General features: G+C 49.8%; 2 protein-coding genes across 2 annotated transcripts in view; both read right to left on the minus strand.

The window, feature by feature from the left end:
- Positions 1-2,211, minus strand: part of LOC140313358 (uncharacterized) — a 32,027-nt gene extending 29,816 nt beyond the window's left edge. The window contains exons 1-5 of the mRNA XM_072391432.1: positions 2,164-2,211; positions 1,248-1,269; positions 1,192-1,205; positions 560-692; positions 322-482 (exon numbers count right to left, since the gene is read on the minus strand). Of these exons, the coding sequence (XP_072247533.1) occupies positions 322-482; positions 560-692; positions 1,192-1,205; positions 1,248-1,269; positions 2,164-2,211 (378 nt within the window). The remainder of the gene's footprint in view (positions 1-321; positions 483-559; positions 693-1,191; positions 1,206-1,247; positions 1,270-2,163) is intronic.
- Positions 1,907-8,687, minus strand: prkn (parkin RBR E3 ubiquitin protein ligase). The gene is made up of 11 exons (XM_072390465.1): positions 8,643-8,687; positions 7,865-8,028; positions 7,559-7,793; positions 6,042-6,157; positions 5,886-5,969; positions 5,589-5,704; positions 5,377-5,513; positions 2,929-2,990; positions 2,603-2,833; positions 2,415-2,532; positions 1,907-2,350 (listed from the first exon to the last, which is right to left on the minus strand). Exons 1-11 carry the CDS (start codon positions 8,647-8,649, stop codon positions 2,247-2,249), a joined length of 1,374 nt encoding a protein of 457 aa, XP_072246566.1. The 5' UTR covers positions 8,650-8,687; the 3' UTR covers positions 1,907-2,246.
- Positions 8,688-13,304: the final 4,617 nt, after the last annotated feature.

Raw genomic sequence — 13,304 nt, forward strand, 5'->3', positions numbered from 1 at the left:
GTCACAGTTACCTGGTCAGAGTCCTGGTCACAGTTACCTGGTCACACTTACCTGGTCACAGTTACCTGGTCAGAGTCCTGGTCACAGTTACCTGGTCAGAGTCCTGGTCACAGTTACCTGGTCACAGTTACCTGGTCACAGTTACCTGGTCACAGTTACCTGGTCACACTTACCTGGTCACAGTTACCTGGTCACAGTTACCTGGTCACACTTACCTGGTCACAGTTACCTGGTCAGAGTCCTGGTCACAGTTACCTGGTCAGAGTCCTGGTCACAGTTACCTGGTCAGAGTCCTGGTCACAGTTACCTGGTCACAGTTACCTGGTCAGAGTCCTGGTTAGTCACAGCCAGCTCTCTGAAGTGGTCAAGCAGTTTTTTATCCAAATCCTTTTTTCTATTTACAGCATCTACTTCATCTTGCTGGTTTCTGCTGCCCTCATCATCCTCAGCCAGACCTTTGAACTTCATCTCCAGCTGAACTCCTAAACACCATGAAGTCATGAGGATTTAAACAAACCTGGATCTCCTGAGTGGGTCAACAGTAACCAACAGCACACACCTGCCAGCTTTCTTCTCTTCTGCTTCCAGCGGCTTCGTGAGTAAGACGCCCACCGAGCTGCAGCCTTCATGGCTGAAGACACAGATGATGTGGACCCTGGAGGAGCCCCAACAATCAGAGGACTAAGAGAGGCCTGAGGACACAGATCAGAGGACTAAGAGAGGCCTGAGGATACAGATCAGAGGACTAAGAGAGGCCTGAGGATACAGATCAGAGGACTAAGAGAGGCCTGAGGATACAGATCAGAGGACTAAGAGAGGCCTGAGGATACAGATCAGAGGACTAAGAGAGGCCTGAGGACACAGATCAGAGGACTAAGAGAGGCCCGAGGATACAGATCAGAGGACTAAGAGAGGCCTGAGGATACAGATCAGAGGACTAAGAGAGGCCTGAGGATACAGATCAGAGGACTAAGAGAGGCCTGAGGACACAGATCAGAGGACTAAGAGAGGCCTGAGGACACAGATCAGAGGACTAAGAGAGGCCTGAGGACACAGATCAGAGGACTAAGAGAGGCCTGAGGATACAGATCAGAGGACTAAGAGAGGCCTGAGGATACAGATCAGAGGACTAAGAGAGGCCTGAGGATACAGATCAGAGGACTAAGAGAGGCCTGAGGATACAGATCAGACCTGAGGACACAGACCTGAGGACACAGATCAGAGGACTAAGAGAGGCCCGAGGATACAGATCAGAGGACTAAGAGAGGCCTGAGGACACAGATCAGAGGACTAAGAGAGGCCTGAGGATACAGATCAGAGGACTAAGAGAGGCCTGAGGATACAGACCTGAGGACGCTCTGCTGGCACTTGAAGCTACATTATCATCATAATTATACAGAATAATTTTAGGACCTCTACCTTAAGCACCAGGCAGCAGACCGGGTCAAACCTGACTCACCTGGCTTGAGTTTGTTCTTCCTATCATCTCCAGCTCAAATCCAGAGATGGACAATGTTGAACCTTTTGGGCCTCCTAAAAGCTAGAAAACCCTGCTGGAACTCCAGAAATCTTCGGTTCCTGTTCAGTTCAGTTGGCTCTCAAAGGAAATCTTCTCAGCACCTGCTTGACCACCTGAGTCTGTGTCCAGTGTCTCCTGAGAGCTGTATGAGCCGGTTTTCTCGTGGTTCTAAGTGACCAAGCAGATCCAAGAGCTACGTGTCTGATTCAGTGGTTGCATACTGGTGCATATTAGTCTGCTGACTGTTCAAAGGTTTATGGTGCATCTTATCAGCGGGTTGAGCTGGGATGGACCCGGTGCTGGACGAGGGTCAGGCCTCAGTTTGTGTTAAAAAGACTCAAACAGGCGGAATCTGAGTGAATGAATATTATATTCACGGGACATGTTGTTCACCAAGCTGTTTATTAGAGCTCAAACACATGAGATTTCAACATGTACAGAGAAACCAGCGCCTCAGAAAGTTTCCAATACATTCATTTAAGCTGAGTGCATCAAGCAGAAATGGAAACATCATCTGGATCCAGCGGGACAAAAAGTTTCAGAGGCAGAGTTTTATGAGTCCGATTTTAGGAGCTTAATTTAAAGACAAATCAGAGTCATGATCAAACCAGCTGCTGTGTGGGTGACTTAATATCAAAATGAACCTGAATGGACGACTCTCCAGCTGAAAATGTGACCACATCGGTTGCCATGACCGTGTCTGTGAGGTGAAGGCGCTGCTGGGCGTTCAGCCGAACCAATGGGCTCCCATGCACTCGGTGTTCCAGGGGACGCCGCAGAGCCAGCACCACTCGGCCCGGCACAGCGAGCACTGCATGTGCATGCAGCCACCTGCAGGGGGAGACACCCGTTACCTCACATCACAGGACTGGGTGGCGCTCAGAGAGGTGCTCACCGTTTCTCTCCACAGGAACCGAACACCGAGGGCAGGGTTTGGTCGACTCCTGAATGAGGAGCAAAGACGCCTGATCCCACCTCCCCTGCCGAGACGCCTCCTCCCCCACCACAAAGCCCTGAGGGGCAGAGAAACAAGTCAACGCCTTCGTCATCATCAGCCTGGGACTCTGCGACTGCTGCACTTACCTGTGAGGCTTCAGCTGTGGGCCGGGCTATGCCTGCTTCACACGCCCCCTGGTGGAAGGCGCCTCGGCAGTGCCTGCAGAACACGGAGCCACAGCCCAGCTGTCTGTCACATTCCACCCTCCGGCTTCCCTCGGGGGGGAGAAGCCCCGCCCCGCAGCCAGGTGACGGACACATCAGTCCTCCGATCATCAGGAGACACTCTTCTGCCGCGTACTGCTGGTACCGCCCATACTGGGGAGAGACATGAGGGGCATTATGGGTAATAAACCGCTGGCTGCAGTGATCCACATTCAAACACTGGGGGTAACGGTGTGAGATGAAGTCACCTGATCATGTCCCAGAATCCTGAAATGATGCAACTCTTTTATCAGCGAGTCGTTGCAGCCCGCTGGAAAAAAACACCACATGTGATGACATGACTCTCAGTTTTTCCACCCAAAGAGGAAAAACCCTCTTCTACTTGTTGTGTATGCTCCACCTGAACCTTACTCTGAGCCTTTATCAGTTAGTGCTGAGTACAGATAAAGTCATTGTAGCGACTTTAATATTCATGTAGATGCTGAAAATGACTAAATATTAACTTTAATTCTATATTAGACTCTATTGGATTTTCTCATATATATGTATGTATATATATATTAAGTAAGTAAGTATATAGCATTCAGGTCCAAACTGTCCTGTTATATAGTTACTCTAGATGGTATTTCCTTGGCTTCTGGTTCTACAGTGAGGAACCTTGGAGTTATTTCTGACCAGGATCTGTCCTCTGACTCCATATAAAACAGGTTTCTGCCTTCTTTCACCTTCGTAATATCATTAAAATCAGGACCATCCTGTCTCAGGGTGATGCAGAGAAACTGCTCCATGCATCTGTTCCTTCAGGACTGAACTACTGTAATTCCTTATTATTGTTCTGTCCCACAGATTCTCTGAAAAGCCTCCAGCTGATCCAAAACCCTGCAGCCAGAGTTCTGATGAGATCTGACAGCAGAGATCATGTTTCTCCAGTTTTAGCTTCTCTTCATTGGCTCCCTGTTAGATTCAGAATAGAATTTAAGATTCTTCTCCTCACATATAAAGCTCTTAATGACCGAGCTCCATCACATCTTAAAGATCTCACAGTTGGATATTTCCCCAACAGAGCACTTTGCTCTCAGGCTGCAGGTTTCCTTGTGGTTCCCAGAGTTTCTAAAAGCAGAATGGGAGGCAGAGCCTTCAGTTATCAGGCCCCTAAAAGCAGAATGGGAGGCAGAGCCTTCAGTTATCAGGCCCCTAAAAGCAGAATGGGAGGCAGAGCCTTCAGTTATCAGGCCCCTAAAAGCAGAATGGGAGGCAGAGCCTTCAGTTATCAGGCCCCTAAAAGCAGAACGGGAGGCAGAGCCTTCAGTTATCAGGCCCCTAAAAGCAGAATGGGAGGCAGAGCCTTCAGTTATCAGGCCCCTAAAAGCAGAATGGGAGGCAGAGCCTTCAGTTATCAGGCCCCTAAAAGCAGAATGGGAGGCAGAGCCTTCAGTTATCAGGCCCCTAAAAGCAGAATGGGAGGCAGAGCCTTCAGTTATCAGGCCCCTAAAAGCAGAATGGGAGGCAGAGCCTTCAGTTATCAGGCCCCTAAAAGCAGAATGGGAGGCAGAGCCTTCAGTTATCAGGCCCCTAAAAGCAGAATGGGAGGCAGAGCCTTCAGTTATCAGGCCCCTAAAAGCAGAATGGGAGGCAGAGCCTTCAGTTATCAGGCCCCTAAAAGCAGAATGGGAGGCAGAGCCTTCAGTTATCAGGCCCCTAAAAGCAGAATGGGAGGCAGAGCCTTCAGTTATCAGGCCCCTAAAAGCAGAATGGGAGGCAGAGCCTTCAGTTATCAGGCCCCTAAAAGCAGAATGGGAGGCAGAGCCTTCAGTTATCAGGCCCCTAAAAGCAGAATGGGAGGCAGAGCCTTCAGTTATCAGGCCCCTAAAAGCAGAATGGGAGGCAGAGCCTTCAGTTATCAGGCCCCTCTCTGTGGAACCAGCTGCCAGTTTGGCTTCAGGAAGCAGACACCCTCTCTACCTTTAAGATCAGGCTGAAACTTTCCTTTCTGATAAAGCTTATAGTTAGGGATGGCTCAGGTGAGCCTGAAACATCCCATAGTTCTGCTGCTATAGGCCCAGCCTGCTGGGGGAGCTCCCATGATGCACCTCTCCTCCCTCCATGTACAGATGACATCATTGCTGTCATTAACTTGTGTTTCTCTCTCTCAGCAGGTGTCTCTGGCCTGGTGTTACGCTGCTTGTTGTCCCCTCTTTCCTGTCCTCTCAGCCCCAGCTGGTCCAGGCAGATGGACCCTTCCTGGTTCTGGTTCTGATGGAGGTTTCTTCCTGGTTCTGGTTCTGATGGAGGTTTCTTCCTGTTAAAGGGAGTTTTTTCTCTCCACAGTCGCCTCGTGCAGCTCAGGATCAGAGAGAAGTTTCAGTTCTGTTGGTTTCCTGAGCTGTGAAACTGTTTTTGAATTGGTTCTGTATGAATTAATAGGATTAATTTTTAATTTAATTCATTTGATTGAATCTTTGAAGTGCCTTGAGATATTTGATGATATTTGGTGCTTTATCAATAAAATTTAATTAAAGTAATTAAAGTACATGTGATGACTTCTTTGTGACTTCTCTGCACCACAATACATCACAATTTATGGCGATGTTCGCTGTCACTGATCAGGACGTCATCATCAACAAGTGAAATTCACTTTGTAACAGATGTGTGTGGGAGTCTGCTGGCGGACGGAAACACACCTGTCTAACCCTTACCTGCACATGGCAGCGAGTATCCAATCACAGGGTGACACACGAACTGCCGCTCGTTCAGGCGCGTCTGACAGTACCGACGGAAACAGTCCAGACAGATGACATGGCGCTCCGAACACTGGAAGATCAGCACTGTGTCCCTGAAAGAAGGGCACAGTTTAGGCCATAAAACCACGGCAGCGTGATGACATCATCAGGCTCTGTGCGTGCGTTACATGACGTCTGTGCAGGCGATGCACGGCACGTCTCTGATGTTGGTCACGATGAGTTCCAGGGCCACGGACGTGTCATCATCTGGCGTTGGGTGGGACGCACACTTCATGTAAAACTCCTGAACACACACATTAGTTTTCTGTCTTTGTGAGGACCATTAGTCACAGCTGAACTCTCTGGACCCTGACCTGTGGTTCACTTTATTAATACCTGATTATTTACATATTAACATGATGAACCGAGCAATAACTTCCAACAAAGCTCCTTGAGTCCACAGTGACATCGCAATGCTTTCTTACCGCTTCATTGCCATGACAACCATCAGATTGACAGGTGCCGTGGATACGCCCGGGGTGAAGGACGTCGTCCCAGCAGGACGGACCCTGGCAGACAGAGAGGACCTCAGTCTGACATTCTGAACAAAGTAACTGCAGCAACAGCAGATGTGCTCTCACCCTGCTGAGCGTCAGCGTCGTCTGTCTGCAGCGTCGACAGCAAACTCGCAGCTTTCCCGGTTGGATTGACCCGCAACACTTACAGTACACAAAGAAGGTACTGCAGGTACGCACACCTGTACACAGAACACACACAATACCGTCCAGAACCAGTCCTCATTTCATTCTGTTTCTGTAATCTGGTGTGGTCCTGATCAACAGTTCTGCAGCTTTCTGAAACCTTTAAAGTGTCCTGATCAACAGTTCTGCAGCTTTCTGAAACCTTTAAAGTGTCCTGATCAACAGTTCTGCAGCTTTCTGTAACCTTTAAAGTGTCCTGATCAATAGTTCTGCAGCTTTCTGAAACCTTTAAAGTGTCCTGATCAACAGTTCTGCAGCTTTCTGAAGCTCTTTCACAGTTTTTCTCTGGACATTTTCTGCTTTTTCCCTCATCTTCAGTCCTTGTTCCTGAGCATTTTCAGCGTTTTTTCTTTGTTCAGCCACTTAACTCTGACCTTTGACCCATTCAGGCAGGAAAAAGGCTCCTAACTCAAGGGATGAACCAGTGTTGTGTCGACACAGAACAGACAACTTAGCAAAGAAGCCATTTTAAACTGGATCTTTAGGCTCTTTGTCACAAAGACACATCATTTGTTCCCATTTCTTTAGCTGCATCTATGAAAAACAGCAAAGAAAACACAGGTTGACAGACAGAAAATAGGATTTCTGCAGCAACAAGGTGATTCCCAAAGAGCTATTAGCTGAAAACTTGGCATATCTCAGCATGGTGTGCAGTGTGTCCTTAAAACATTTGAGGAAACTGGACAAGTGGAGGACAAAAGAAGAAGTGTCAGGCCTAAAAAACTATCTACAGCAGATGAACAGGATCTGAAAGTGATGTCCTTAAGAAAGAGGAAAAAATCCAGCTGTGACCTGACAGGACCTGAGAGATGCATCTGGACCTTCAGCTGATCCATCTACTGTTGGCCAAAGCCTCATCAGAAATGGTCTCCATGGAAGGGTGGCTGTCAAGAAGCCGTTCTTAAGGAAGGGAAACAGGGAGAAAAGGCTGAGCTGTGCCAAATGACACAAGAAGTGGACTGAAAATCAGTGGCAACAGGTCTTATGGAGGGATGAATCCTCCCCAGAGCCCGGACCTCAACATTATTGAAGCAGTGTGGGATCATCTGACAGAGAACGGAACAAAAGGCAGCCCACATCCAAAGAAGAGCTTTGGGATGTCCTTCAAGAAGCCTGGAGAACTATTCCTGAAGACTCCTTAAAGAAATGACAGAAAGCTTGTCTCAGAGGGTTCAGGCTGTGTTGGAGAATAAAGGAGCTCAGACCAGAGATTCACTTTAAAGCTGCTGAGAACTGATAAAAACTCTGGTTCTGCCTCAGATTCTGGGTTTATGTTCAGGTTTCAACATGTTTCAGTGAATCTCTGCAGCTGCTTCCTGTTTTTAGGGAAATAAAGAAAGAAATGAGGCTGATCAGGACTCTGGGTCAGGACCTTTCCACCAGGTTCTGATACTGACCTTTCATAGCGGCAGCCTGTGGCTCCTCTGCTCCTCCTCCTTCGTGACCCTCCCGGATCACAGCAAGTCCAGAGGAGATAGCAGGGAGGCGGGAGGAGCTGAGGTCCACCCTGGTCAGACGGTCCTGCTCCTCCTCTCTGCCCTGAGCCAGGAGCTCCAGCCGGGAGGAGGAGGAGGAGGAACCTGGAGGAGGAAGGACGACATGAACGGTGCTCTGCTCTGGGAGATCACAGCCCTGAGAGCAGAAGGAGGAGGAGTGAGAGGAGGACACCAACATCACCTGAGCTTCACCTGTGGGGAGCTCACCTGTAAGGAGGAGGTGCTCTGCAGCTCCCTCCCAGCGAACAGAACCCGGAGCTGATCCGGCTGGACTCCCTGCTGATTCCCCACCACCTCCTTCAACTCGGCCACGCTCGCCTCCCCCTGCAGCTCCAGGGGCACCGCGGGGCCCAGGTTGTATCGTACAAACACTGGGGGCACAGGTGGCACTTATGTGAGTAACACGGACCCTCAGAAATATCAGAACTTATCTGAACAACTGAAAGACTCCAAGAAGAAGAAGACCCCAAAAACAACGGGTTCCGGTTCGGACCCTGTCCCAAACATTGTGGAGGAAGCTGTAATTTGAGCTGCTTCTGCTTTAAACACCCTCTCTGAGTTTCAACGCTGGTTTAAGGTGATCAGAATACAAAAAAAGCATTTTCACAAATCAGAAAAAGGTTTCACAAATCTCAAACAAGGTTTTTATTGATCTACAGCCAGAATAATTAACTATTTGAGTTTCCATACAGGACCTAGTTTAGGACGATCAAAATGCAAAAAATGCAGTGAAATGGCCCTTTATCCAAATTCCTTTAATTCGCGGATCGGAAGCTGTGAATCGGATGCCAACTTCAGCGTCGTCTGCCGACTTCACTGTGATTCTTCCACTTGGAAACCAGTTTCAGACCAACAGAACGGGGTTGAAAGGCTAATCAATCATCAGAATAACTAACAACAGATGTATCGATCAGTGTGTCTGCATTCACAGCTCCCAGTATCAGAGGGGCCGGTTCTGACAAACAGAACCCAGTTCAGAACTCACCGATCATCCGTCCCCTCGTCCTTCGTGTGTTTACAGTCAGTCGGCCGCAGTGCACTCTGGGAGCTGCAGTTCCGCTGCCGTTTCAGACGTCACGGAGCAGCACCGGAAGTGGAGGTTAAAGCAGCCGCCGAACATGGAAGTAAAGACTGTTCCCACACTAAGATAATAAAGTGGACCAAACAGGAGGAATATCATATGGAAATAATATTGTTATCAGATTTATTAGAGAGTAGCCTCTTCATCAGGATAATTTTGTTATTGATTATCAGGAAATAAATAAATCAATAAGTCAAAGAGTGGACAAAAATGCCATGTTTTCATGAGTTTAAGTTAGAAAATAAATTGTTTAGGAAAGACAAAAGAGAAAAAATTTATTAATTAATCAATTTAATTTCTATAAACAGAATTTAGTAACACATCTCCAACACGCCCTCCAACAGGTCCTCCGATACGTCTCTAACACGCCCCGTAACACATCTCCAACAGGTCCTCCGATACGTCTCTAACACGCCCCGTAACACATCTCCAACATGCCTCCGATACGTCTCTAACACGCCCCGTAACACATCTCCAACAGGTCCTTCGATACGTCTCTAACACGCCCCGTAACACATCTCCAAAACGCCCCCCAACATGCCTCCGATACGTCTCTAAAACGCCCCGTAACACATCTCCAACAGGTCCTCCAACAGGTCCTCCGATACGTCTCTAAAACGCCCCGTAACACATCTCCAACAGGTCCTCCAACATGCCTCCGATACGTCTCTAACACGCCCCGTAATACATCTCCAACAGGTCCTCCGATACGTCTCTAACACGCCCCGTAACACATCTCCAACAGGTCCTCCGATACGTCTCTAACACGCCCCGTAACACATCTCCAACAGGTCCTCCAACAGGTCCTCCGATACGTCTCTAAAACGCCCCGTAATACATCTCCAACAGGTCCTTCGATACGTCTCTAACACGCCCCGTAAAACATCTCCAACACGCCCCGTAACACATCTCCAACATGCCCTCCAACATGCCTCCGATACGTCTCTAACACGCCCCGTAACACATCTCCAACAGGTCCTTCGATACGTCTCTAACACGCCCCGTAACACATCTCCAAAACGCCCCCCAACATGCCTCCGATACGTCTCTAAAACGCCCCGTAACACATCTCCAACAGGTCCTCCAACAGGTCCTCCGATACGTCTCTAAAACGCCCCGTAATACATCTCCAACAGGTCCTCCAACAGGTCCTCCGATACGTCTCTAAAACGCCCTCCAACAGGTCCTCCGATACGTCTCTAACACGCCCCGTAACACATCTCCAACAGGTCCTCCGATACGTCTCTAACACGCCCCGTAACACATCTCCAACAGGTCCTCCGATACGTCTCTAACACGCCCCGTAACACATCTCCAAAACGCCCCCCAACATGCCTCCGATACGTCTCTAACACGCCCCGTAACACATCTCCAACAGGTCCTTCGATACGTCTCTAACACGCCCCGTAACACATCTCCAAAACGCCCCCCAACATGCCTCCGATACGTCTCTAAAACGCCCCGTAACACATCTCCAACAGGTCCTCCAACAGGTCCTCCGATACGTCTCTAAAACGCCCCGTAATACATCTCCAACAGGTCCTCCAACAGGTCCTCCGATACGTCTCTAAAACGCCCCGTAACATATCTCCAACAGGTCCTCCAACATGCCTCCGATACGTCTCTAACACGCCCCGTAATACATCTCCAACAGGTCCTCCGATACGTCTCTAACACGCCCCGTAACACATCTCCAACAGGTCCTCCGATACGTCTCTAACACGCCCCGTAACACATCTCCAACACGCCCTCCAACAGGTCCTCCGATACGTCTCTAACACGCCCCGTAACACATCTCCAAAACGCCCCCCAACATCCCTCCGATACGTCTCGAACACGCCCCGTAACACATCTCCAACAGGTCCTTCGATACGTCTCTAAAACGCCCCGTAAAACATCTCCAACAGGTCCTCCGATACGTCTCTAACACGCCCCGTAAAACATCTCCAACACGCCCCGTAACACATCTCCAACAGGTCCTTCGATACGTCTCTAACACGCCCCGTAACACATCTCCAACATGCCCTCCAACATGCCTCCGATACGTCTCTAACACGCCCCGTAAAACATCTCCAACACGCCCCGTAACACATCTCCAACAGGTCCTCCGATAGGTCTCTAACACGCCCCATAACACATCTCCAACATGCCCTCCAACATGCCTCCGATAGGTCTCTAACACGCCCCGTAATACATCTCCAACATGCCCTCCAACATGCCTCCGATAGGTCTCTAACACGCCCCGTAATACATCTCCAACACGCCCTCCAACAGGTCCTCCAACAGGTCCTCCAACAGGTCCTCCGATAGGTCTCTAAAACGCCCCGTAACACATCTCCAACAGGTCCTCAAACAGGTCCTCCGATACGTCTCTAAAACGCCCCGTAACACATCTCCAACAGGTCATCCAACATGCCTCCGATACGTCTCTAACACGCCCCGTAACACATCTCCAACAGGTCCTCCGATACGTCTCTAACAGGCCCCGTAACACATCTCCAACAGGTCATCCAACATGCCTCCGATACGTCTCTAAAACGCCCCGTAACACATCTCCAACAGGTCCTCCGATACGTCTCTAACAGGCCCCGTAACACATCTCCAGCAGGTCCTCCGATACGTCTCTAAAACGCCCCGTAACACATCTCCAACAGGTCATCCAACATGCCTCCGATACGTCTCTAAAACGCCCCGTAACACATCTCCAGCAGGTCCTCCGATACGTCTCTAACAGGCCCCGTAACACATCTCCAACAGGTCCTCCAACATGCCTCCGATACGTCTCTAACACGCCCCGTAATACATCTCCAACAGGTCCTCCGATAGGTCTCTAACACGCCCCGTAACACATCTCCAGCAGGTCCTTCGATACGTCTCTAACACGCCCCGTAACACATCTCCAACAGGTCCTTCGATACGTCTCTAACACGCCCCGTAACACATCTCCAAAACGCCTCCCAACATGCCTCCGATACGTCTCTAACACGCCCCGTAACACATCTCCAACAGGTCCTTCGATACGTCTCTAACACGCCCCGTAACACATCTCCAAAACGCCCCCCAACATGCCTCCGATACGTCTCTAAAACGCCCCGTAACACATCTCCAACAGGTCCTCCAACAGGTCCTCCGATACGTCTCTAAAACGCCCCGTAACACATCTCCAACAGGTCCTTCGATACGTCTCTAACACGCCCCGTAACACATCTCCAACAGGTCCTTCGATACGTCTCTAACACGCCCCGTAACACATCTCCAACATGCCCTCCAACATGCCTCCGATACGTCTCTAACACGCCCCGTAATACATCTCCAACAGGTCCTCCGATACGTCTCTAACACGCCCCGTAACACATCTCCAACAGGTCCTTCGATACGTCTCTAAAACGCCCCGTAAAACATCTCCAACAGGTCCTCCGATACGTCTCTAACACGCCCCGTAAAACATCTCCAACACGCCCCGTAACACATCTCCAACAGGTCCTTCGATACGTCTCTAACACGCCCCGTAACACATCTCCAACAGGTCCTTCGATACGTCTCTAACACGCCCCGTAACACATCTCCAACACGCCCTCCAACATGCCTCCGATAGGTCTCTAACACGCCCCGTAATACATCTCCAACACGCCCTCCAACATGCCTCCGATAGGTCTCTAACACGCCCCGTAATACATCTCCAACACGCCCTCCAACATGCCTCCGATAGGTCTCTAACACGCCCCGTAAAACATCTCCAACAGGTCCTTCGATACGTCTCTAACACGCCCCGTAACACATCTCCAACAGGTCCTCCGATACGTCTCTAACACGCCCCGTAACACATCTCCAACACGCCCTCCAACAGGTCCTCCGATACGTCTCTAACACGCCCCGTAACACATCTCCAAAACGCCCCCCAACATGCCTCCGATACATCTCGAACACGCCCCGTAACACATCTCCAACAGGTCCTTCGATACGTCTCTAAAACGCCCCGTAACACATCTCCAACATGCCCTCCAACATGCCTCCGATACGTCTCTAACACGCCCCGTAAAACATCTCCAACACGCCCCGTAACACATCTCCAACAGGTCCTTCGATACGTCTCTAAAATGCCCCGTAAAACATCTCCAACAGGTCCTCCGATACGTCTCTAACACGCCCCGTAAAACATCTCAAACACGCCCCGTAACACATCTCCAACAGGTCCTTCGATACGTCTCTAACACGCCCCGTAACACATCTCCAACAGGTCCTTCGATACGTCTCTAACACGCCCCGTAACACATCTCCAACACGCCCTCCAACATGCCTCCGATACGTCTCTAACACGCCCCGTAATACATCTCCAACACGCCCTCCAACATGCCTCCGATAGGTCTCTAACACGCCCCGTAACACATCTCCAACAGGTCCTCCAACAGGTCCTCCGATACGTCTCTAACACGCCCCGTAATACATCTCCAACACGCCCTCCAACAGGTCCTCCGATACGTCTCTAACACGCCCCGTAACACATCTCCAACAGGTCCTTCGATACGTCTCTAACACGCCCCGTAACACATCTCCAACAGGTCCTCC

This window comes from Leuresthes tenuis, unplaced genomic scaffold, assembly GCF_036924035.1.
Source record: "Leuresthes tenuis unplaced genomic scaffold, fLeuTen1.0.hap1 SCAF_8, whole genome shotgun sequence".
NCBI classification, from domain to species: Eukaryota; Metazoa; Chordata; class Actinopteri; order Atheriniformes; family Atherinopsidae; genus Leuresthes; species Leuresthes tenuis.

Bases quoted from the DNA above. Each gene is read 5' to 3' on its own strand.
- prkn (XM_072390465.1), bottom strand. The intron at 5,970-6,041 runs GTGAGAGCACAT...TCTGTCTGCCAG, and splicing joins CGACGCTGACGCTCAGCAGG to GGTCCGTCCTGCTGGGACGA. The intron at 2,834-2,928 runs GTGACTTCATCT...GTCTCTCCCCAG, and splicing joins GGATTCTGGGACATGATCAG to TATGGGCGGTACCAGCAGTA.